The sequence below is a fragment of the Myotis lucifugus genome, unplaced genomic scaffold (assembly GCF_000147115.1).
Source record: "Myotis lucifugus unplaced genomic scaffold, Myoluc2.0 scaffold_6, whole genome shotgun sequence".
In the NCBI taxonomy this organism is placed as follows: Eukaryota; Metazoa; Chordata; class Mammalia; order Chiroptera; family Vespertilionidae; genus Myotis; species Myotis lucifugus.
In genome coordinates, this window is record NW_005871054.1 from 18,151,016 (window position 1) to 18,173,589 (window position 22,574).

The 22,574-nt window shown below is 40.2% G+C and overlaps 1 protein-coding gene across 3 annotated transcripts in view; it reads left to right on the top strand.

Annotated features, from left to right (window-relative positions):
* DHX57 (DExH-box helicase 57) overlaps nucleotides 1-22,574 on the top strand; it is a 43,148-nt gene that overhangs the window by 17,648 nt on the left and 2,926 nt on the right. For all 3 annotated transcript variants that reach the window (XM_006083432.3, XM_014447989.2, XM_014447992.2), the window contains exons 11-23: nucleotides 5-59; nucleotides 1,560-1,765; nucleotides 6,216-6,332; nucleotides 8,957-9,053; nucleotides 9,836-10,009; nucleotides 10,612-10,812; nucleotides 12,455-12,731; nucleotides 14,895-14,990; nucleotides 15,078-15,161; nucleotides 17,301-17,435; nucleotides 18,106-18,180; nucleotides 20,546-20,680; nucleotides 21,711-21,911. In XM_006083432.3, coding sequence (XP_006083494.1) covers nucleotides 5-59; nucleotides 1,560-1,765; nucleotides 6,216-6,332; nucleotides 8,957-9,053; nucleotides 9,836-10,009; nucleotides 10,612-10,812; nucleotides 12,455-12,731; nucleotides 14,895-14,990; nucleotides 15,078-15,161; nucleotides 17,301-17,435; nucleotides 18,106-18,180; nucleotides 20,546-20,680; nucleotides 21,711-21,911 — 1,853 coding nt within the window. The remainder of the gene's footprint in view (nucleotides 1-4; nucleotides 60-1,559; nucleotides 1,766-6,215; nucleotides 6,333-8,956; nucleotides 9,054-9,835; nucleotides 10,010-10,611; nucleotides 10,813-12,454; nucleotides 12,732-14,894; nucleotides 14,991-15,077; nucleotides 15,162-17,300; nucleotides 17,436-18,105; nucleotides 18,181-20,545; nucleotides 20,681-21,710; nucleotides 21,912-22,574) is intronic.

Here is a 22,574-nt window from a genome sequence, read left to right on the forward strand (position 1 = left end):
CAAGGTCGAACTTTTCCTGTTGATCAGTTTTTTCTGGAAGATGCAATTGCTGTGACAAGGTAAGGAAGACGTTAATTAAGGTTTGGTGAAAGTCTTTGAAAACAAAATTATTATTTTACCTCAGAGTATTGGGATACTAATACATGTGTTCATATTTTCTTCTAATATTTCTGTTTGAGGATTTTGTTTTTCCCTTTCTTTCAGCAAATATTTATTATACAAATTATTTTCAATTTGCAGGTAGTATATTAAGAGTAATGACTCTTGAACCCTAATGCAAACTATGGACTTTAGGTGATCATGATGTGTCCATGTAGGTTCATCAGTTGTAACAAATGTATACTCTGGTGGGGGATGTTAACAGAGGGGGAGGCTATGCATGTTTTGGGGAGACAGGGTATATGGGAAATCTCTGTGCCTTCTGCTCAATATTGCTCTGAACCTAAAAATATTCTATTTTTTTAAATGATGAAGGGCCAAAATGTATGGAGAATGTAACATGGAGAAAAAAAAAGTACTGATTCTTCAGACAGACTGCCAGTATTTAAGTCCCTCTACTTCCTAACTATAACATTAGTGAGTAGCTTAATTTCTCTATAACTCAGTTTAATTACATATAAAATGGGTGCGTTAATGGTAGCTGCTTCACAGGGTTGTTATGAAGATTAATGAATTAATGCTTGGAGTTAATAGTTGCAAAGTGCTTAGATTGTGCCTGGTAGGTACATAGCAAGTGCTTTGTAAATGTTAGCTGTTATTATCATCGTTCTACCCTCAAGAAGTTGCGGTATAGTTTGCGTATTAAGATGTCCATGTAATGTTAGTGCTGGGTGGAAAACGGTAATGTCCATTGGGTACAGACTTCTCTCCTTTGTAAGCCCTGCATCCTCTTCCTACTCTTTAACCCTGAAGATTCCTCAGGGCTTTATCCTGGCACTGTTTCTTCGCACTATTAAACTCTTCCTTAGCTCTCGTAGACTTGTGTGGTTCCAGTTGTCACCTGTACTCCAGGAACTCCCAGATCAGTATCTTTATTCCCAACGCCTGAGCTCCAGAATAAAAACACCCTGATGTCTGGCACCTTACACTCAACTCAGAATTTTTCTCCTTCTCCCTGCTCCTTTCCTTCCTAATAAACCTCCCTCTTAATTCTCTATTTATTTCATGGACCATATTCTCAAACCAAAAGTCCAAAAACTGGCTCTCAGACTTTAGTGTGCAGCAAACATGCTTAAAACTGTTGTTTTCTGGGCCCTATTCCACTTCTATTGAATGTGAATCTCTGGGCAAAACATCTTTCAATTAGTTTACCTGCCTCTATTCTCTCACTTTTTCAAATTCACTGCCTCCAGAATTATCTTCAAATAGAGCCAAGAGCATTCCAGTGTGTTCCCCACCAGAAATAGGGCAGAGCCAGCAGAATCCTGGACTGGTGGAAGATGGCACCACAATTAGAAGCGGCAACATTCTGCTGAACGAGCGCATAAAACCGGGGAATGTTTTTGTTCACCAGCAGACCCACATACACACAGACACATTCCTTTATCTTCCTCCCTCAGGTACGTGATACCGGATGGGAGCCCATACATGCGCTCCATGAAACAGATGTCAAAGGAGAAGCTTAAAGCAAGGCGCAGCAGAACTGCGTTTGAAGAAGTAGAGGAAGACCTGAGGCTTTCCCTTCACCTCCAGGATCAGGATTCTGTCAGAGATGCAGTGCCAGATCAGCAGTTAGATTTTAAGCAGCTCCTGGCCCGCTATAAAGGTACTGTGCTTCCTGGGGGGATAGGGCAGTTGTGCCAAGGATAGCTACAGTGGGCCCTTGAAAACACCAGTGGGAACTATGCAAGGCCACTTGATAGACATGTCTTTTAAATAAATGTGATAAATGTATTTTTTCTCTTCCTTATGATTTTCTGAGTAACATTTTCTTTCCTCTGACTTACTTTATTGTGAGAATACAGTATATAATACACATAACATACAAAATATGTGTTATTGGCTGTTTGTTATCGGTTGGGCTTCTGGTCAACAGAGGCTATTAGTAGTTCATTCCTAGGGGAGTCCGCAGTTGCATGGATTTTCGACTGCGCAGGGTGTTGGCACTCCTAACCCCCATGTTGTTCAAGGGCCAGCTGTAGTTTTATTCCCGCACCATGATCCTGAAGGAGAAAGATGGGGCTCTTGTTTTATAGTTACATTGCCTTTAATTCATCAGAACAACCTTAAACTTAGAAAAAGAGCAGTTCCAATGCATATTAGATTATATTACTAGAGGCCTGGTGCGTGAAATTTGTGCACAGGGGGTGGGGGGGGAAGGGGGCGGCGTGTGACCCTCAGCCCAGCCTGCACCCTCTCCAATCTGGGACCCCTCGAGGGATGTCCGACTGCCCAGTGAGATCGGGCCTAAACAGGCAGTTGGACATCCCTCTCACAATCTGGGACTGCTGGATCCCAACCGCTCGCCTGCCTGCCTGCCTGATTGCCCCTAACCACTCCCCTGCCAGCCTGATCGACGCCTAACTGCTCCCCTGCCGGCCTGATTGCCTCCAACTGCCCTCCCCTGCTGGCCTGGTCACCCCCAACTGCCCTCCCTTGCAGGCCTGGTTCCCCCCAGCTGCCCTCCCCTGCAGGCCTGGTCCCCCCAACTGCCCTCCCCTGCTGGCCTGGCCCTCCCCCAACTGCCCTCCCCTGCTGGCCATCTTTGACCACATGGGGGCAGCCATCTTGTGTGTTGGAGTGATGGTCAATTTGCATATTACCTCTTTATTACATAGGCTATTTACCAGTGGGTTTTTTCTAAAAGAAATGTGTTCAGTATAAGAAAATTGGGAGATGGTAAAATATAAATTATATTCTTTTTTTTTTTTAAGTATATTTTATTGATTTTTTTACAGAGAGGAAGGGAGAGGGATAGAGAGTCAGAAACATCGATCAGCTGCCTCCTGCACAACCCCCACTGGGGATATCCCCGCAACCAAGGTACATGCCCTTGACTGGAATCGAACCTGGGACCCTTCAGTCTGCAGGCTGACGCTCTATCCACTGAGCCAAACCAGTCAGGGCTAAATTATATTCTTGAGTATTTTGTAATTTTTTATTTTGATATTATTTCAAAATTAAAGTTTGTAGGACTATACAATGACCCTGACTGGTTTGGCTCAGTGGATAGAGCGTCAGCCTGTGGACTGAAGGGTCCCGGGTTCAATTCCGGTCAAGGGCATGTACCTTGGTTGCAGGCACATTCCCAGTGGGAGGTGTGTAGGAGGCAGCTGATCGATGTTTCTCTCTCATTGATGTTTCTAAACTCTATCCCTCTCCCTTCCTCTCTCTAAAAAATCAATAAAATATATTTTTAAATTAAAAAAAAAGAGCCCTAGCTGGTTTGGCTCAGTGGGTAGAGCATCAGCCTGCAGACTGAAGGGTCCTGGGTTCAATTCTGGTCAAGGGCACATGCCAGGGTTGCTGGCTCGATCCTGGGGGGCATGTAGGAGGTAGCCAGTCAATGATTCTCATCATTGATGTTTCTATCTTTCCCTCTCCTTCTTCCTTTCTCTCTGAAATCAATAAAAATAAAATTAAAAAAAAAAGACAATGTATAGACAATGAACTCCTATATCCTTTACCCCATTTCATCAGTTGTTATTATTTTGCTTCATTTGTTTTATCATTTGTTCTATGTACATATTTTTTTCCCTGAACCTTTTGAGACTAAGTTGCAGCTATGATGCTGCTTAACCTCTAATATTTCAGAATGTATTTCCTAAGAATAAGGACATTCTCTTACATAAGCATAGGACATACTCAAAATGAAGGCATTTAACTGATACTAATATTTAATTAACAGTCCATATTCTAATTCGGCCAAATATCTCAATAGTGTCCCTTATTGTTATTTTTTCCTGGTCGAGGATCCAACACAGCATTACATATTGTATTTAGTTGTCATGTGCCTTTAGCTTTTTTATTTTTGTTTTTTATTTTAATCTGAAAAAATGTCCTTTATTTTTCTTTTATGACCTTGACACATTTTTTTTTTTTAGTTTGGGCCAGTTTTGTCGACTGTCCCTCCATTTGGGTTTGTCTAATATTTCCCCATGGTTCAATTTAGGTGATGCATTTTTGGTTAGAAAACCACAGAAACAATTTTGAGTCCTCAGTACATCACATCAGGAAACACAATGTTGGTTTGTCCTATTGTTAGTGATGTAAACCACTGATCCACACCAGCCGGGCTGGTTTTTCTTTTGAAATTTTAGAATTTTCTTTAAGAGTTATGACTGGAACTTCAGAGGGAAGGAAGGGGAGGGTGGGGGTAAGGGGGAGAGATCAACCAAAGGACTTGCATGCATGCATATAAGCCTAACCAATGGACACAGACAACAGAGGGGTGAGGGCATGAATGGGGGGGTGGGGAGGCAATGAGGGGATAAGGACACATATGTCATACCTTAATCAATAAAGAAAAAAAAGAGCAATGCCTTTCTAATTTCAAACATAGAGGTTACCACAGTTCAGAAAGCACTTCTAAGACTTCCTTTCTAAGAAAGAAGGATGGCATATTTGGGTCAGAAAACCCAGCTTTGCCACTAGTTTCTGTTGGGTGCTGGGCTGGTTGTTTAGCTTCTCTGAGCCTCCCTGTCCCTGTAAAAAAATACTTGATCTAGTTGATCTCAGTGCTCTTTCACTTTTCAGAGAATTAAATATGTTCCCGAGCTCAATTTTTAAATTTTTTTCTAGTTAAAAAAAAAAAATCAGTCCTTTAAAGTATATAATTGATTGATAAAAACTGCCAAAATATTTTTTTAAAAAATGTTTTTCACATCTCTTCCTCTTTGTGCAGTTAGTTAATCCTTTTTCCTTTTTGAAAAGTCTGTTTGGAACCTTGACAACTAGAAATGCTTCCTTCTCTGCCTTCCACACCCAACCACACCCTTATTTATGTAGCCTATTTCTTCCTTCCTTTTCATGTTTAACCAACAGAGACTAGAAAAGCATTGTTTAGAAACTGCTTTTTTTGCTTCTTCAAACTTTTTAGCATTCCCTTCCTCGATACCAGTTGCAGTTATTTTGTCCCAATTAGGCTGTACTTAGGGTGATAGACCATTAGGAGGACCCAAGAAGAAAGGGCAGCAGTCTTCGGGGAACTATCTCCCCATGATACTTGTTTTTCACAGAGCTGGGGCTTATAATGCAGCCTCAAGATCTGTATATTTTATTAGGCCTCAGATAAATTAAAAGGAAATTGTAGACCCTTAACCTGAAAGTTTATGGATAGACTTCAGAGATGTTGGTGAAGGCATTGGAATCACATGTATGTTTCAAAGAAGATCATAACTTTTATCATTTTCTCAAGTTAACCAAAAGGTTAAGAGTCTCTGTTGTAAAGATGCTGGTGAAAGTTGTGATTTCTGTCCATTAATTTCCATGGGTTAATGTTACCTGGACAGACTCATGACTTGGTTAAATCTGGAAGAGGTTTCTAGAATGTATTTGACTTGGAGTTTTATTTCTAGGACTGAAATTGTCAACAAGTGTGTGGTAGATAAAAGAGGGGAAGGAAGGAGGAAAAGAAGTGGCCTATCTCGCCCTAGCCAATTTCGCTCAGTGGATAGTGCGTCGGCCTGCCCATGCGGGAGGCAACCAATCATCTCTCTCACATCAGTGTTTCTATTTCTGCCTTTCCCCTTCCCTTCCACTCTCTCTAAAATCAATGAACAGCCGAAGCTGGTTTGGCTCAGTGGATAGAGCGTCGGCCTGCGGACTGAAAGGTCCCAGGTTCGATTCCGGTCAAGGGCATGTACCTTGGTTGCGGGCACATCCCTAGTGGGAGATGTGTAGGAGGCAGCTGATCGATGTTTCTAACTCTCTGTCTCTCTCCCTTCCTCTCTGTAAAATATCAATAAAATATATTAAGAAAGAAAGAAAAAAAAATTAAAAAATCAATGAACAGATATCCTCGGGTGAGGATTAACCAAAAGAAAAAAAAAGTGGCATATCTGGACCTTCCCAGCAGGGTTAGGAGCTTGCTCTTTGGGTCATTGTTCAAGCAGGAAGTTTTTTGAGTAAGCATGTATGTTCTGAGAAACAAAATTCATTTTAGTACAACAAATGTTAACATCTGTGTTGTTAAATCACATCAAGACATTCACCTAGTTCCCAGGCATATATCTTCAATAAGGTATAATTATCCTGGTTTTTTACCTTTCTTTCAGGGGTTAGCAAATCAGTCATCAAAACGATGTCCATCATGGATTTTGAAAAGGTTAATCTTGAATTAATCGAGGCCTTGTTAGAATGGATTGTGGATGGAAAGCACTCCTACCCCCCAGGTAACTGCTTCTTGTCTCCATTTATGGGTAAGATGGCAAAAGGGAAGGAGCTTACTTCCTGAGATCATGGGCACCACCTCCCTTCCTGGAGCCCTCACCCCACTCCAGTTATATGTAAAGTTGCTTGTTAGGCTTTTCAAGAGAAATTTTACCTTTTACCTTTTGAGGTTCACCCACTTTTTTTGCTCTGCACTCTTGCTCTCACCAAACAAAAAGATGTTAACAATACAAAGTCCCAAAGGAAGAAAACCAAAAAGAAGGCCAGGATGATCCATTCTTACCCACTCAGGCCCTGGCTAAATGGGAGCCTAGTAGTGAGTGTTTGAATTTCATGAAGACTTTGCACACCAAGGGCAAAGGGCATTGGGGTTAAGAGAACAGCTTTAGAGTCTGATAAACACCCCAGCTGTGCTACTCAGGAACTCCATAACCTTGGGTAAAGTGATTATTACAGATATCCCTGAAATAGATGGCCAAGCCATGAGGGCAGAACAGATCAGAAGACACATAAATATATAGACAAAATATTTTCTTCCATCCATATAGATTATCGTACCACTCTTAAATGGTGTGGTATTTTAGTAGGGAGGAGCATGCAGTATGTAATGGAAAGAGAATGGGTCTGATACCAGAAACCCTAGGTTTGTGTCCAAGCTCCACTCTTACTGATTCTGTGACCTGGCCAAGTTACAGGGTCACTCTAAGGTGGCTGAGAGGATCAAATGAATCATGTCTGTGAGCATGCTTTGTATACTATGAAGTGTTAAAACCAACTCGGAAACATACCTTCACCCTTCTTCAGAGTTTCATTTTTGTAATAATACTAGTGACCCGGTGCATGGATTCGTGCACATTGAAAGGAAATTAATTAGAAGGTGGCTGGTGGGGCGGGCTTGGCAAGACGGGCCCTGGAGCCAACCTCCTGCGGTCCCTCCCCAGCGTCTGCTGAGTGAGCTGGGTCCCTCCAGCATGTGGGGTCCCTCAGCCTGGCCTGCGGGGATTGGGCCAAAACCAGCTCTCTGACATCCCCCGAGGGGTCCCAGAGTGCAAGAGGGCACTCTGCAAAGTTGCTGTCGTACAGGGTGTGGAACGCAAACGCAAGTGTGCAGTAAACCAGATTCGGGCCAACAGCGCCCCAGCAACAACATAACCCAGGCCGAAGGTGGAATTGCATGGCCCCACGAGGAATCGCACTCCCTCCCCTTTGGTCTCCAGGTGCATCACCCGAGAACCACCGCTGCCAAGTCACTGCAGCTCGGCAGCTCCTGCATTGAGTCTCTGCCCCCTGGTGGTCAGTGTGCGTCATAGTGACCGGTCGGGCAGTCGGACACTTAGCATATTAGCCTTTTATATATATAGGCTAGAGGTCCGGTGCACGAATTTGTGCACGGGTGGGGTCCCTCGGCCCAGCCAGCAATTGGGGCCATCTCACCCAGTCCTAATGGGGGCCGGCCTGCCGCGGAGTGACCACAGGAGGGCTCCAGGGCATGTCCGGCCCTCTTGCCCAGTCCTGATCGGTCTGGCCCTTGGTGGTGGGTGCACGTCATAGCGACTGGTCAAGCAGTCGACCATCGGTCAGACACTTAGCATATTATGCTTTTATTATCTAGGATTATATAGGATAGTTTCCTTATTTATTGGGGAGAATAACTGCAATAAATAACAGGTTAGGAGTTCTTATGGACAGATCTTTGTTTTATATCCCATTGTACCTAGCACAGAGGTGACATAGGTACCCAATAAATATTTGTGAGATTAAAGATGTGTGCCAATTTCCTCTCCGAATAAAACATGGAAGAAGGTAACTATCACTGAGTGATTGCTCTTCAGAAATATACTATATAATCAGTTATCACTGCTTATTTTCTTTAATGTCAAATTTAAAAGTCCATAAACCACCCTGGCTGGTGTGGCTCAGTTAATTGGGGTGTTGTCGCATAGATTCCCAATCAAGGCACATACCTAGGTTGTGAGTTCAGTCCTCAGTCAGGGCGTGTAGGCAACTGATAATCTAGCTCTTTCTTTCTCCTTCCCTCCTTGCATTCCTCCCTCCCTTCCTCTCCAAATAATCTATAAAATATAGTCCTGAGTGAGGATTTGTTTTTTAAGCCCATAAACCATTAAATGGCATGGTTATTTGATGTGCTACATTTCCACATATCTCTAAATTTAGATTACCAGGTTGGCAAGCAAATTATAGTTTCTTTGTCTCCTTTTCAGTCAAATGTTTATGGATATTTTTTAGTAATAGAAAGAAGAGTTTTCCTACCTTAACAGACGAGAAGGATAATCTTCCTACAGAAATGTCAGTGACCAGTGCACTGAAGAAATATGTTTAAAGAGCTTTGCCAATGATGCTTGTATAAGTTAAGGCATTATATTTTCCCACTCTGCTGTTTTTCCTGTTGCAGAAAGATAATATCCCATTTATCTTGTAGTAATTAAGTCAGAAAATATATTTTAAAAGTTTGTTATCTATTAATTCTTTGGGGACTTTACAAGAAAACTGAAAGTGAAAAATCTCAGATTATTGCTTTTTTTTTTTTTTTCATTAAAAATAGCTTTATAATCTGTTAGTTTTTCCCTTTTTGCCTCTATCTGATTGATTCTCTTTATATACCCAGGTGCTATACTTGTATTTTTACCTGGATTGGCAGAAATCAAAATGCTTTATGAACAGCTACAGTCTAATTCTCTTTTCAACAACAGACGTAGTTATCGGTAAGTTCATTGCTTTCTGTATCCTCAATATCTATTGCAGTTATATGCAAAGAAGAGTAACCAGAAAGGTCTTTTTAACAGTCATCACCTTCTTTAGATTCTGCTTTCACTCCTCAAGAATACATTTGTTTATGCCAGCTGGAGATAGACAAACCTGTTTGTTCCAGAAAATCAGTCATTCCCATGCCATTAAATAAAAATATTTCTCTTCACTTAGCATAGTGACTCAGCAAAATTGCATGTAATTTCAGTTGCCAGAAACAGGGCACGGGAGAAGCCAATGTTAGTAACAACAAAGAAATGATCCCATTTTGAGAAAAAATAATTTTCAGTAATTTCTATTCTGGTGGAAAGACACATTGGGTATGTCTTCATATCGAAGGAGACAACTACTTGACAGATGAAAACTCCCTAGAAATATAAGAATGAAATTTCTTAATGTACATCACTGTCTCTGCCTCTCTTGCTCTGGATTTAAAGGTAGGGAAAAAATGAACATGTGCTCTTGTAAAATGTCAACTATTTAGTCTTCTTGGTTATTTACTACTGAATTACACTCCAGTTTTCCCCAAGTTGATGCAAGGTTTTTAGTTTCATAGGATGAGTAAATACTTTGTCAGAATCAGAAAGCATCTTCCCATTCAGAAGAGCTGAGCCCTGAGGGTAGGTGGTGGTGGAGAAGCTGCTGATTCTTGGTGTGATGGTTAAATAGAAATCCACCCACTGTAGTCCAATTTCAGCATTTACGCTAGAACACTCACTGTGCTTTTATTGCCTTTCAGATGTGTTGTTCACCCACTTCATTCATCTTTATCCAGTGAAGAGCAGCAAGCTGTGTTTATAAAACCTCCTGTAGGTGTAACTAAGATTATAATTTCCACCAACATTGCTGAGACATCCATAACCATTGATGATGTTGTCTATGTCATCGATTCTGGGAAAATGAAAGAAAAGAGGTATTATCTTTTGGCAGTATAAGGGAGGGGCTAAAGATGCCTCATTAGAATGACAAAGCTCTTAATAGTTAATGCTATTAAACTACATGGATTGTGTTTGAAAAAATATTTTATGAAAACTGTATATAGATATATGAGTGAGTCTATAGTCAGTTCATATTCTTAAAGTCAGACGGAGATGGAAAGTTTAAGGTTTTGGAAGTAATTAGTTTTCCTCCTTTTTTTATTTGCTTTACATGTGCTTGAATGAAAAAGCATTGATATGGAAGTTGGTATGTGTTAGTTTCATAATTGAAATCATTTCACAAAGTCTACATATATCCAAACATCACATTGTACACCTTAAATATGTACAATTTTTATTTGTCAAAAATAAAGATGAAAATTTTTTTTTAAAAAGAGAAGAGTTAAATAGATTGTATGTAGTAGCGTTCGATACCCTTTAAAGTAGCACTAATCTCCTGCCAGGGACTCAACTATCGCGGAACACAGAGGACACTGTCCTACAGAAGGAAAGTGGTTCATCTAATCTCCCTGCTAAGTCGAGTCTTGGCCATGTCTTTATAAAATAGCCCTTTCTGACATTTTATTTTTCTTTATAGATATGATGCCAGCAAAGGGATGGAAAGTCTAGAGGATACTTTTGTCTCTCAAGCCAATGCTCTGCAAAGAAAAGGTCGAGCTGGTCGTGTTGCATCTGGGGTCTGCTTCCATTTGTTCACTAGCCATCACTTCAGTCACCAGCTTTTAAAGCAGCAGCTGCCAGAAATACAAAGAGTGCCATTGGAACAGCTCTGTCTAAGGTACATCCATGTTTTCTTTTTCTTAGTAGGAGACATTTTGCTGAGAATGGACATGGAAGGAGCTCTTCAGTGTTACCTATACCATTCCTTTTAAGTTTTTGCACATAAAGATTGTTACATTGGAGAGGATAGTCCTATAATAGACCTTAAGAATAACTTTGTAAGTCAGAAAAGGAATCTAACTTATCGAGAATAAGTTAGAGGTTCCACCAATATTAAATCATCACATGGAAAAATCTACAGCCTCATTATCAGGTAGAGCAAAGTGAACAAAAACTACTTAAAAACTCCATTATTTACCAGATGAACAAATAAGAATAAGTATGATAAAATGGAATTTAATGAATGAATGATCAAACTCAACGTTACTGCAGTTGGGAAATCTATGGTTCAACCTTTCTGAAGATTTGCTTGGCATTATACAAGAACTCCAAAACTGCCCATGCCCTTAGACCCACTCATCACTTTGAGGGAGTATGCCCATAAAATAGTAACGCAAAGGGAAAAAGTTACTTGTGTAAAGATGTGATAGCTCTTCTTTTATCCAGCAAATTTATTTTAAGAGCCTTCCATTTGCCAGGGGTTGGGCTAAGCACAGGGGTACTGTAGGATACAAGTGTTCATGGTGAAGTCTTAAGAAACTGGGCAAGCAGATGCCTCGAATTAAGGTCGTAACAATGCAAATGAAGAGCAGTGAAGGGATTGGAGAGAGCTTTGAAGTTGATTGACCCTTGAGGGAGGATGAGAGAAGGGGAAATGTTATATATGTAGCACATATGATTTAAAAACAACGCAAATACGACAGTGGGGAAATAGGTACATTCTATAGGCCAACATGGTTCATTATTATTATTTTTTTATTTTTATTTTTTTTTTTTTGCTAAATCAAAATTTAAGTGGATTACTGTCAAGGCATATGTTAAAGTGAAACATCTATGTGATCTAAGTGGAAAAAAGCTAGATACCAAATATGTGTCCATTAGTAAATATGTAAAATTGTATTTTATAGGTTCACAGCTTAAAAAGGAAATGCATATAAGTGAAATAAAGAAATGTTATGTAAGATTTTTCTCCTCTGAAAAATGCTTAAATTCATAATGTAAAACAATAGCTTTTCAAGAGCTGTGAAAAGTCAGGACACAGTGCAGATTGATTTTGCAATTATTATGCAATTTCAGATGTGGGAAAGAGAATAAGTGGATCATTCCAATCTTATTTCATGATTTGATTCCACTATTATGGAAAGAAGCATTTTGAAAGTTTATAGAGAGAATTTTCTCAATCTCACTAAATTTTAGAATCTGAATGTGTTTCTGCAATTTATTGCTGGAGAATGAGGAGACATAAGAGATTTTTTTTTTTAAACCAACATTGTCTGGCTTATGAAAGCATATATCTAAGAAATTATAAACTACTAGAGGCCCTGTACACAAAATTCATGCATAGTAGAGTCCCTAGCAGCTGCTTGCCAGGGCCTTCCTTCATCCCGCGCTGCCCCCTGGTGGTCAAGCAAGTGGTCGAACTCCTGAGGGGACACATTGCATATTATGCTTTATATATATAAATTTTTATTCAAGAAAGAAGCTTATTTCTTGGTGTGATCCCATCATAAATAAAATTGTCAAATTATTTTTTTCCCCAGAATTAAAATTTTGGAAATGTTTAGCACTCATAATCTCCAATCGGTGTTCTCTCGGCTCATTGAACCACCACACCCTGATTCTCTTCGTGCCTCAAAAATACGATTACGAGACTTGGGAGCATTAACTACAGATGAAAAACTGACCCCCCTTGGGTATCACTTAGCCTCTCTGCCTGTGGATGTGAGAATTGGCAAACTGATGCTGTTTGGGTCTATCTTCCGCTGTTTGGATCCTGCTCTCACCATCGCTGCCAGTTTGGCTTTTAAGTCTCCTTTTGTAAGTAAACAACATTCATCTCAAATGGAGTCCAGGCCCCGCCAGCGTGGCTTAGTGGTTGAACATCGACCTATGAATCAGGAGGTCCTGGTTCGATTCCCAGTGGGGGCACATGCCCGGGTTGCAGGCTTTATCCCCAGTGGGGGACGTGTAGGAGGCAGCCAATCAATGTTTCTTTCTCATCATTGATGTTTCTATCTCTCTCTCTCTCTCTCTGTCGTTTCCTCTCCAAAATCAATAAAAATATATTTAAAAATTAAAATAAAATAAACTAGAGTCCATTGGTCTCTAAGGGGACTGTGGGGGCTATAGGGTTATGTGAGCCCCCTAAAAATTTTCTTGTACTTGTATGTGAATTTTTCAGGGTACAGTGTCTATAACTTTTATCTGACCCTCAAATAAATCCATACCCCAAATGAAGATGAAGAACTGGAGATCTAACTTATTTAAATAATCTAAATTTTTTTAATTAAAAAACTTGCTAAACTTGCTCATTATAGGAAAATCAGAAAATGCAAACAAGTACTAGTAAAAGGTACCTCTGCATGATTTTACCAGGGAGTAAATACATTGGACCACTTCTTTTTTTTAACAGCTTTATTGAAATACTAAAGGTCCGATGCACAAAATTCATGCAAGCGGCTCGGACCCCCCGCAGCCGCCTCTGCCTTGGCCCCTGCCCACTGCGGTGGCCGCCTCTGCCTCAGCCCTCGCCCGCCACAGCTTTGTCTGGAAGGACGTCCAGTCTAATTAGCGTATTATGCTTTTATTATTATAGCTAATTCATCCAAAGTGTACAACTCATTAGTTTTTAATACTGTGTGCAGTCATCACCATAGTCGGATTTAGAATATTTTACCACCTCATAAAGAGATCCCATAACTATTACTCCCCAGTTCCCTTTAATCCTCCCATCCACTCCAGCCCAGTCTACTTTCTGTCTCTATAGATTTGCCTCTTCTGGACATTTAATATTGATGAAATAATATAATATGTGGTCTTTTCTGACAGGCTTCTTCACTTAGTATAATGCTTTTAAGATTCATCTATATTACAGCATGCATCAGTACTTCATCCTTTTTATGGCCAAATAATATTCCTTTGTATGAATATACCACATTTTATTTATGCATTCAGTACTTGATGGACATTTGCGGTTGTTTCCATCTCAAGTATTTTCTGATTTCTGTTTTTAGTTTTTTTGGTACCAGTTGGTTATTTAGGCATGTGTTCTTTAATTTCCACATACTTAAGAGTTTCCCAGTCTTTTCCATTATTGATTTCTAATTTCATTCTATTATGGTCAGAGAACATACTTTGTATTATTTCAGCCCTTTAAAGGTTATTAAGCTTTGAATTATGGCCAACCATATAGTCTGTCCTGGAGAGTATGTTATGTGGACTTAAGAATGGATATTCTGCTGTTGTTGGATAGAGTGTCACTCGGCCTTTTTCACCATGGCTTATCTCAGAGAGATTGGGGAATAGATCAATGTACCCATTTTGTTCAGCTTTAATGTTATACTTCATAAAATTGTAAACACATAGATCTGCAAAAAGATCTTAGTTCAGTCCCCTCATTTAACAACAAATGACAAGACCAAGGACCTGAATGGGTAATGTAGCTTACTCAGGGGCATGTGGGTTGGTATTGTTGTGAGTAGGACCTCTGTCTCAAATCGTCTAAATAAACCTCTCACTGGCTGCTTTGTTTTATTGGAATACAGAAATATTAATGTTCATTACAAATACTGATGTCATCCTTAGCCTAAACTAAGCATCTGCCCTTTGCTGGGTTTTGTAAATATAATGTTAATTTCCCAAATATAATCCTTTTCCCACCGGCCCTCCTAAAAAGGAAGGTGTTTGAAAAGTTAGAATTTTAGATTTCAGATCTAGCTTTCAGAATGAGTGTCTCTTTAATGACATCTTGCCACCAGGAATTAAAAGACCTAGTAGAGCTTATTTGGGGTGGGCAGACAGACTCGCAAGGGCAAATAGTGGTAGCTTGCCCGTGATCACCATAAGGCCTAAAATCAGCCACAAACTGAGTACTCTCTGTGCCACACACACACTTCCCAAGGCACCTTGCTTCAGCAGTAGGAAAGTTCATGTGAAACCGGAGGTAAAATGTGTCCTTCAAATCTGATGTTCCTCATTTAGGTGTCTCCCTGGGATAAAAAAGAGGAAGCTAACCAGAAAAAGTTAGAATTTGCATTTGCAAACAGTGATTATCTGGCCCTTCTACAAGCATATAAGGTAAGTATATAACCTAATAGCTGAGGATTATTCCAGAGCTGGCGCTAAAGACAGAGAAAGTTCATTTTGATTTTCTTCAACATTTAGGGGTGGCAGCTAAGTATGAAAGAAGGTATGCGAGCAAGTTATAATTACTGCAGACAAAACTTCTTGTCGGGCAGAGTTCTTCAGGTGAGTCGCTTCTGTTCTCATTCATTTTCTATTGTAGTAGTGCGTCAGAGGGTGCTGCACCTTCATCTTGTGTGTCCTGCCTTGACATTGAAAATGTTATTTCTGGAATATGCTCAGCTTCACCAGCTGTGAGAGACAGACTCCTGAACTACGCATGACATAGGCCTTCTGTGCTAAACCTTTTCCCTTTTTCAGTGAGCTTGTGTTTACTTACGGGGAGGGCGGGGAAATATAGGCACTCCGAAGCTTCCTGCTTACTGGAAGTCAGTTTTTTTTAGTAATTTTACCAGGCATTCTCAACCTGGGTCCATAACCCCTGAAATTGTATGCAAAATCATATCCTTATACATATGTGCCTTATTCTGGGAAAGAGAAATCATGCTTTTAGCAGGTTCTCAAGTGGTGTATGAGCATCCTTAACCCCAATCCTCCCCCTAAAACCAAAGAATGAATACTGAACCAGATTTTCCTCATGAGTTTTCCTTATGCCCATCAGAGGCTACTGTGTCAATGATGAGTACACAGGAAAGAATTATCTTCTGTGTGGTAGCAGGTAGGGCTCTGCCCTCTGTTGTGACAGTGTTTCTAGATCCCCCTCCAAAGTGGCACAAGAAGCCAGATACTGATGGTGCACATCTTTGAGTAATGTTTTACTCGAAGGTTTTGAGGCTGGAAGGGGGAAGAACGTTACTTTCATATTAAAAGATGGCCTGGAGTAGAACACAAAATTAATGTCCTTAAGTACTTACCAGAACCTGACATTATTTATGTATCTCTCTATCCCAGAAGCTCCATCAGAGCAGAGACCTTATCTGTTTTGTCCAACACTCTATCCCCAGTGCCTAGAACAATGCATGCATGCCAGTATTTGCCTTCATTCTCATCTGCCTTTAGATGTACTTCAGTGAGGCATTTTGAGAAAGCAAAGGTTCTAGCTGTATTATAAGTACATTGAAAGCAATAATTTTTCAGTCATGGCTGCACGTTAGATTCACCTGAGGAAGCTTACAACAAAAAAGTAAAAATGCCCAGGTTCCACCCCATGCCAGTTTCATTGGCTGTCCAGGGGTAGGGCCTCAGCATCTGTTTACTGTCATTGTTGGGTTGACCAAGTGATTCTAAGAGTTAGAGTCACTAATCTAAAGGACATTTTTATATGTAAGATGCAATAATATTTCCTCTGGTCATTAAGATTTTTTAAGTATATATTATATTTCTTTTAAATTACAATTTTTACTAAATTTACTTATGCTTTTTTTTTTCCAGGATACATGTAGATTTTGCTGTGTTCTATGAGGTCCATCAAATAGAGTTCCCTCTTTTCACTAAACTCTAGCTTGCTTTAACAAGATGTCAGTTAAAGCCATGTATTTATTTATGGCATATTTAACTCCAGGTTATATTTTGCCATGTTCCGTATGTACTTGAGACATTCCTAGAAAACACTCACATTGTCATCAAGAGACAGGATAGTGTTGCTTCGCTCTCGGTTCCCATGATGTCTTTATCTCCTTTTCTATTGTCTGATATGCAGCTTATATTTGAACAGAAGCCAGAAGAAAAGGAGGTTTGGGCTTTTTCTTTCTCATACTTGTGCTCAGCTACAAAAAGGAGGGTCTAAATCTAAACCAGTTAATATGTTCCTATTCCTAGGAAAAGATGTGAGCCAGCGAGACCTCAAGGTAAGCGAAAGGGAAAGTGAATGCAGAACCAACCACTCTAGGCTCAGGTAAAGAACTAAGAGGACCTGAGCAGAGATGCAGGTAGGAAAGACCTAGGCAGTGTCACAACACCTGGAGTCGGGTCCCAAACAAAATTAACTGCATTTTTTGCTGACCTGAGAATCTCCAGGAACATCAGACCTATCCAAAATCCAATGAACATGATTTTTAAAATGTAATCTAGAGGTAAATGAATGATCTTTGGGATTTTTGTAGCTTATTGATTTCTCTGTAACTATTTAGCTCTGCTGGTTTGCATACATGTAAACTGCCTTTTTGGAAATGACCTGTTTGATGAACCCATATGAGCCTCATTACTGTCCACTGAAGTAATGAGTTTCTGTCTCATTCATCATTGTAAGACTGTCTCCACTTACCTTTGATATGTTGATGCCCCTACTTTTTCCACTTCTTTCAGGAAATGGCCAGCCTCAAACGACAATTTACTGAACTGTTATCAGATATAGGCTTTGCAAAGGAGGGACTCAGAGCCAGAGAAATTGAGAAAAGGGCCCTGGGAGGAGATGGCATCCTGGAAGCCACAGGAGAAGAGGTATAGAGTGTGTAATTAGCTCTTATTTCTCTTTAATTCGCACATGGATACTATTTTAACTCCGGAACACATGTAGGCATCCTTTACTTAAGCCTATGAGCAGTGGTTTTGTGGCAATCTTGGTTTTCTTCTTTCCACAAATAAGTGTCAGCTAACACTGATAAACCAGAAGGGTTTTTGTTTTTTAAATTTCACACTGATTCTTGATAAATCCATAAGAGGTAGAATCGACTTTCCAGTAATGTCTTCTTAAATCAGACCAGCTTTTTCCCAACCAATAATAATTTTTTGTATAACTATAGGAAGAACACTTCTTCAAGATGAACCTGATGCCACTCTGTTCTAAGTGAAGTTAGTACTTTCTGGAGATTGTGAACATCTCATGAACCAGAATCTTTCTCTCTACGGAGCCTTAGGAACACTGGCTTTGTAGCTGCTTTGCAGAAATCTGGGAAGAGTTTTCATGGGCTTCTTGGAGTGGGTCCTGTGTGAATGTGTTCCGATAGATCTACTTTTCACTTAGAAAATACAATTTTTTAGCACAGGGATAGAAGTTAGATGCTTTTGTCTGTTTTAAGATAGAAATCAAATGACATATAATGGTAAATTCCAGGGCACAGACAAAAGTAGCCACATTACTTATGAAATTAATGCTGCATTTCTCTCACAGGCGAATTCCAATGCTGAGAACCCCAAGCTGATATCAGCAATGCTGTGTGCTGCTCTGTATCCAAACGTAGTGCAGGTAACAAAATGCTTTTCCTGGATTCTCCCACAACTTGTCTCACTTGGAGCCAAGGATATAAGTTAAGTCATAGCATTAATCATCTCACACCCGCAAACACACACACAGCCTTTTAAACTTAGTGTATATTTCTAATCCTTCACTTCCTTAACCTGTTTAGATGCATTGTTCAAGAACATTTATTGTATAAAATGGGTTGCTTCTTTAATCCTTCTGACATATTATGACATTCCAGGAATTAAAATGGACATGTATGTTACTTTCTCAGCAAACCTATGCCTAAATAACTATCCTCCTGTGTTAGATAGGAACTTGATTTGACTACATTTCTCTTATGCCCTTTCTCTGGACTAAAATTAGACTAAGAACAAAGTCAAACAAGTCAGTGCTTTGCCATGGACCACCTGTGCCAGCGCACTTCTGGAAACCCCTTGTTGGGCTCTCATCTGAGTTCTCATTATCCCGTCCCTGTCACCTCAGAATTTGAGTTTGTTAGAGCACTGAATCACTTCTCTTTTAACTTTTTGTTAAATTCTCAGTTGACATTCACTGATTTATGGTTCGTTTTCTGCTTAGTACTTGCATGTTTTTCAAATCATTTGAAATTTATTTTTAAAAAATCATTTGGAACAAAACCATGGAGACAAAAATAAAATCGGGGGTTGAGGAGGTGACGAATAGGCAGAGCATAGTAGATTTTAGGGCAGTGAGAATAATACATATCATAACGAAGGATACATGTCATTATACATTTACCCAAACCCATAGAATATATAACACCAAGAGTGAACCCTAAAGTAAACTATGGATTTTGGGTAGTTATGAGGTGACAAAATTTACTGTCATAAGCCCCCCATAATGAACACTCTCAAACTCTTGGTAGGAATAAAATTGATACATCCTTTCTACATAGCAGTTTCATTTCTAAAGATTTATTATTAAGAAATAATTATTATTATTTATATTATTATTATTATTATTTATAATAATTATTAATAATAATAATTATTATTATTAAGAAATATAGTGGTAATATGCAAATTAGTCGGGCATCACAACCAGCTCAGGAGGAGCTGCGCACACAAATGGGCAGGAGGGGACTGCGTGCTGCCCCCAACCCCAGCGGACGCACACCAGGGGTGGCAGTGGCGGCAGGAGCGAAGCAGCCTGGGTCCTGGCTGGGTGCCGGAGGGAAGCCGGTGCCAGCAGACAGGGGCAGGAAGGCCTATTCTTGCACGAATCTTGGTGCATCGGGCCTCTAGTATATGCATAAAGATGCATCCAGGGAAATGTTTGCAATTATAAACTGTTAGAATGAACAATCTAAACTTCTAATAATGGAGAGTTTATTGGTAAATTATGAGGTACTATATTGCCATTAAGAATTATGTGGGGGGTTTTTGTAAAGGAATTATGTTTTAGGAAAATATTTTAAAACAGGAAAAAGTTCTCAATATATTAAGTTTAAAAAGTATATTTATAGAAAATGATCCTATATTAGTTTCAGTGTATATGTACATTTGTATTTATATTGTGTTTAGTTTTCTACATATAGTATATAACATAAATCTAACAGACAAACTAAAATTATATTTATCAAATAATACTAGTTATTTCTTAATTATGTGATGATTACAGGAAGTCTTTATTTTCTTTTTTCCTAATATGTTATTTATACAGGAAACATGTATTATTTTTGTAATATATATATATATAATTCATATATGTGTGTGTATACATAGCTTTTCAATTTTTTTTTCAAATGGACTAATCTGTTTATTCATATGATTTTTTTTCTATTCATACAATGTTTTCTTGCTGTTTTGAAAGGAATTCATTTGGAAATGTGGGATTGAGATTGATAATCAGCAGGTTCCAACTCTCTGCACCTGATAATTAGTGCAGACCTGAAATATCTATGTAGTTTCTCCCCCATGTGGCTGCTGTGTGGTGTAACCACCCAGTGCTACTGTACCTACATTCACACTTCTTTTTTTTTTCCAGAGAAGGAGAGAGAGAAAGAAACATCAATGATGAGGGAGAATCATTGATTGGCTGCCTCCTGCACGAACCTCAGTGGGGACTGAGCCCGCAATCCGAGCATGTGCCCCGACTGGGAATCGAACCATGACCTCCTGGTTCATAGGTCAGCACTCAACCACCGAACCACACCGACCTGGCACATTCTTGATGGTTTGAAAAGAAAAGCAAAAAGTATGCTTCTATTGCTTTCAAAAGGAAACTAAGTAATAGAGGGAAGAAACAGCAAAGGCATTCAAACAAGACTGGTTTTGTGCCAAGGAATACATCCTGTAGTGGAAATGTACATTTTAAATATCTATTTTTACAAATACCTGTGGTTTAGGTGAAAAGCCCAGAAGGGAAGTTTCAGAAGACCAGTACTGGAGCTGTCAGAATGCAACCAAAATCAGATGAGCTGAAGTTTGTCACCAAGAACGATGGATATGTGCACATTCACCCTTCATCAGTGAACTATCAGGTCAGAATAGCAGGGTGTACTCACAGTTACATATGGCAGGGGGGTGGGAAACACAGTCCCTTAAGTTCAGCCAAACTGTGCTCTATCACTTGCTGTGCCCAGCAGCATCACTGGGGAAGACAAGCAAGCAAACCACCTCAGCTTGGTGACACATGTTATGAAGAGAAATCAGTCAGAGAGATTGAGAAAGAGGAGAGGGGCTGTTTTCCGTAGAGTGGTCAGGGAAGAACTCTCTGGGGAGCAAACCATGGAGCAAATCCTAAGGGCAGGGAAGGGCGAGCCATGCAGGTATCTAAAGAGAACATTCCAGCAGAGGAAATAAGTGTGAAGACCATGAGAGGGAGCATGTTGGTGTGTTCCAGGAAGTGCAGTGGGATGATTAGGGTGAGGGTGGCGGGTGAATTGGGACAAGTAGGCAATGGTCAGGTCATGTAGGACCTTGTGAGCCATGGCAGGGATCTGGGATTTTGTCTGTGGGAAATCATTGGAGCCTTTTGAGCCCTTAACTGGATTTGTGTTTTTAAACCATCTCTGTGGTTGCTGTGTGGAATAGAAGCTGTAAAGATGCAAAGAAGCAGGGCGAGTACTTAGGAGGCACTGCGCAAGGGGATGGCTATAGAAGTGGTCAGAACGTGTCAGTTCACTATGTATTTTGAAAATAGAGCTGGCAGGACTTAGCAAGGTGACAGGACTTAGCGATGATGTAGATAGAGTGAGGGGGGAAAGTACAATCAAGGATGACTCTTTGGGGTTTGAGCAACGGGGTGAAGGGGGGTGCCATTTACTTAGATAATGAACACTGCATGGAGGGGAAATCAGGAATTTCTTCTGAACATAAGAAATTTGACGTGCCTATTAGAGCCCAAGTGGAGACGTCAAGTAGGTAGTTGCACATACAAGTCTGGAAAGGTACAGACTGGAGATGATTTTATAAGTCACCGACAGGTGGTATTTGCATCCATGGGACTGGTGGAGGCCCCCTCGTGTTGCCAGTGACATTGCTGTCATCACCTGAGGTTTTATGCTCCAGGTCAGACACTTTGACAGCCCCTACCTGCTGTACCACGAGAAGATCAAAACCAGTCGGGTGTTCATCCGCGACTGCAGCATGGTGTCTGTGTACCCGCTGGTCTTGTTCGGAGGAGGCCAAGTGAATGTGCAGCTTCAAAGGGGAGAGTTCGTCGTCTCCTTGGATGATGGTTGGATTCGTTTTGCGGCTGCTTCGCATCAGGTAAGGACAGATCCATCCTGTGAGTCTCAAGCCATGAAGGGATTTGATAATATGAAGTATAGGGCATTCCTTCAGGGACCAAGGACAACAGAGCTGGTTAAGAGTGAATGATGGGTCTGCAGTGAGATACTAAGAAAGGGTGAGGCTGGAGTGACACCAGAGGCAGAGCCTTAGTAAGACTTCCGGCAGCACACCTGAGAGGAGGAGCCCAGGCTGGGCTGGTGTGGGCGATTCTGGACAGAAGCTGTGAGTGAGGTGTTGGACCTTCCTCATTGATATGCAAATAATGTGCTCACCAAAGAAAAATCAGAAAATACAGATGAGCAAAAATAAATAAAAATCAACCCTGAGTCTACCTCTACCATTAAAAAAACAGGTAATGGATCTGAATTCTTTTATTCTCAGGTATCAGTTATGCACTATGTGGAGCCTGCAGAAAACATTTAAGGGGCAGTACATATGTTTAAGGAATAAAAACTCAACTTAACACTTGCATCTGTTAGAAATCTTACATCGCCAGAAGCAAAAACACCAACTCAAACAAAGGGAATATACTGGTGTATTTAACTGTAAAGTCTAAAGCAGCAATCCAATAGAAATATGTGAGCCACTATGTAATTTCAATTTTTGTAGTAGCCACATTTAAAAAAAGTAAAAAGAAGT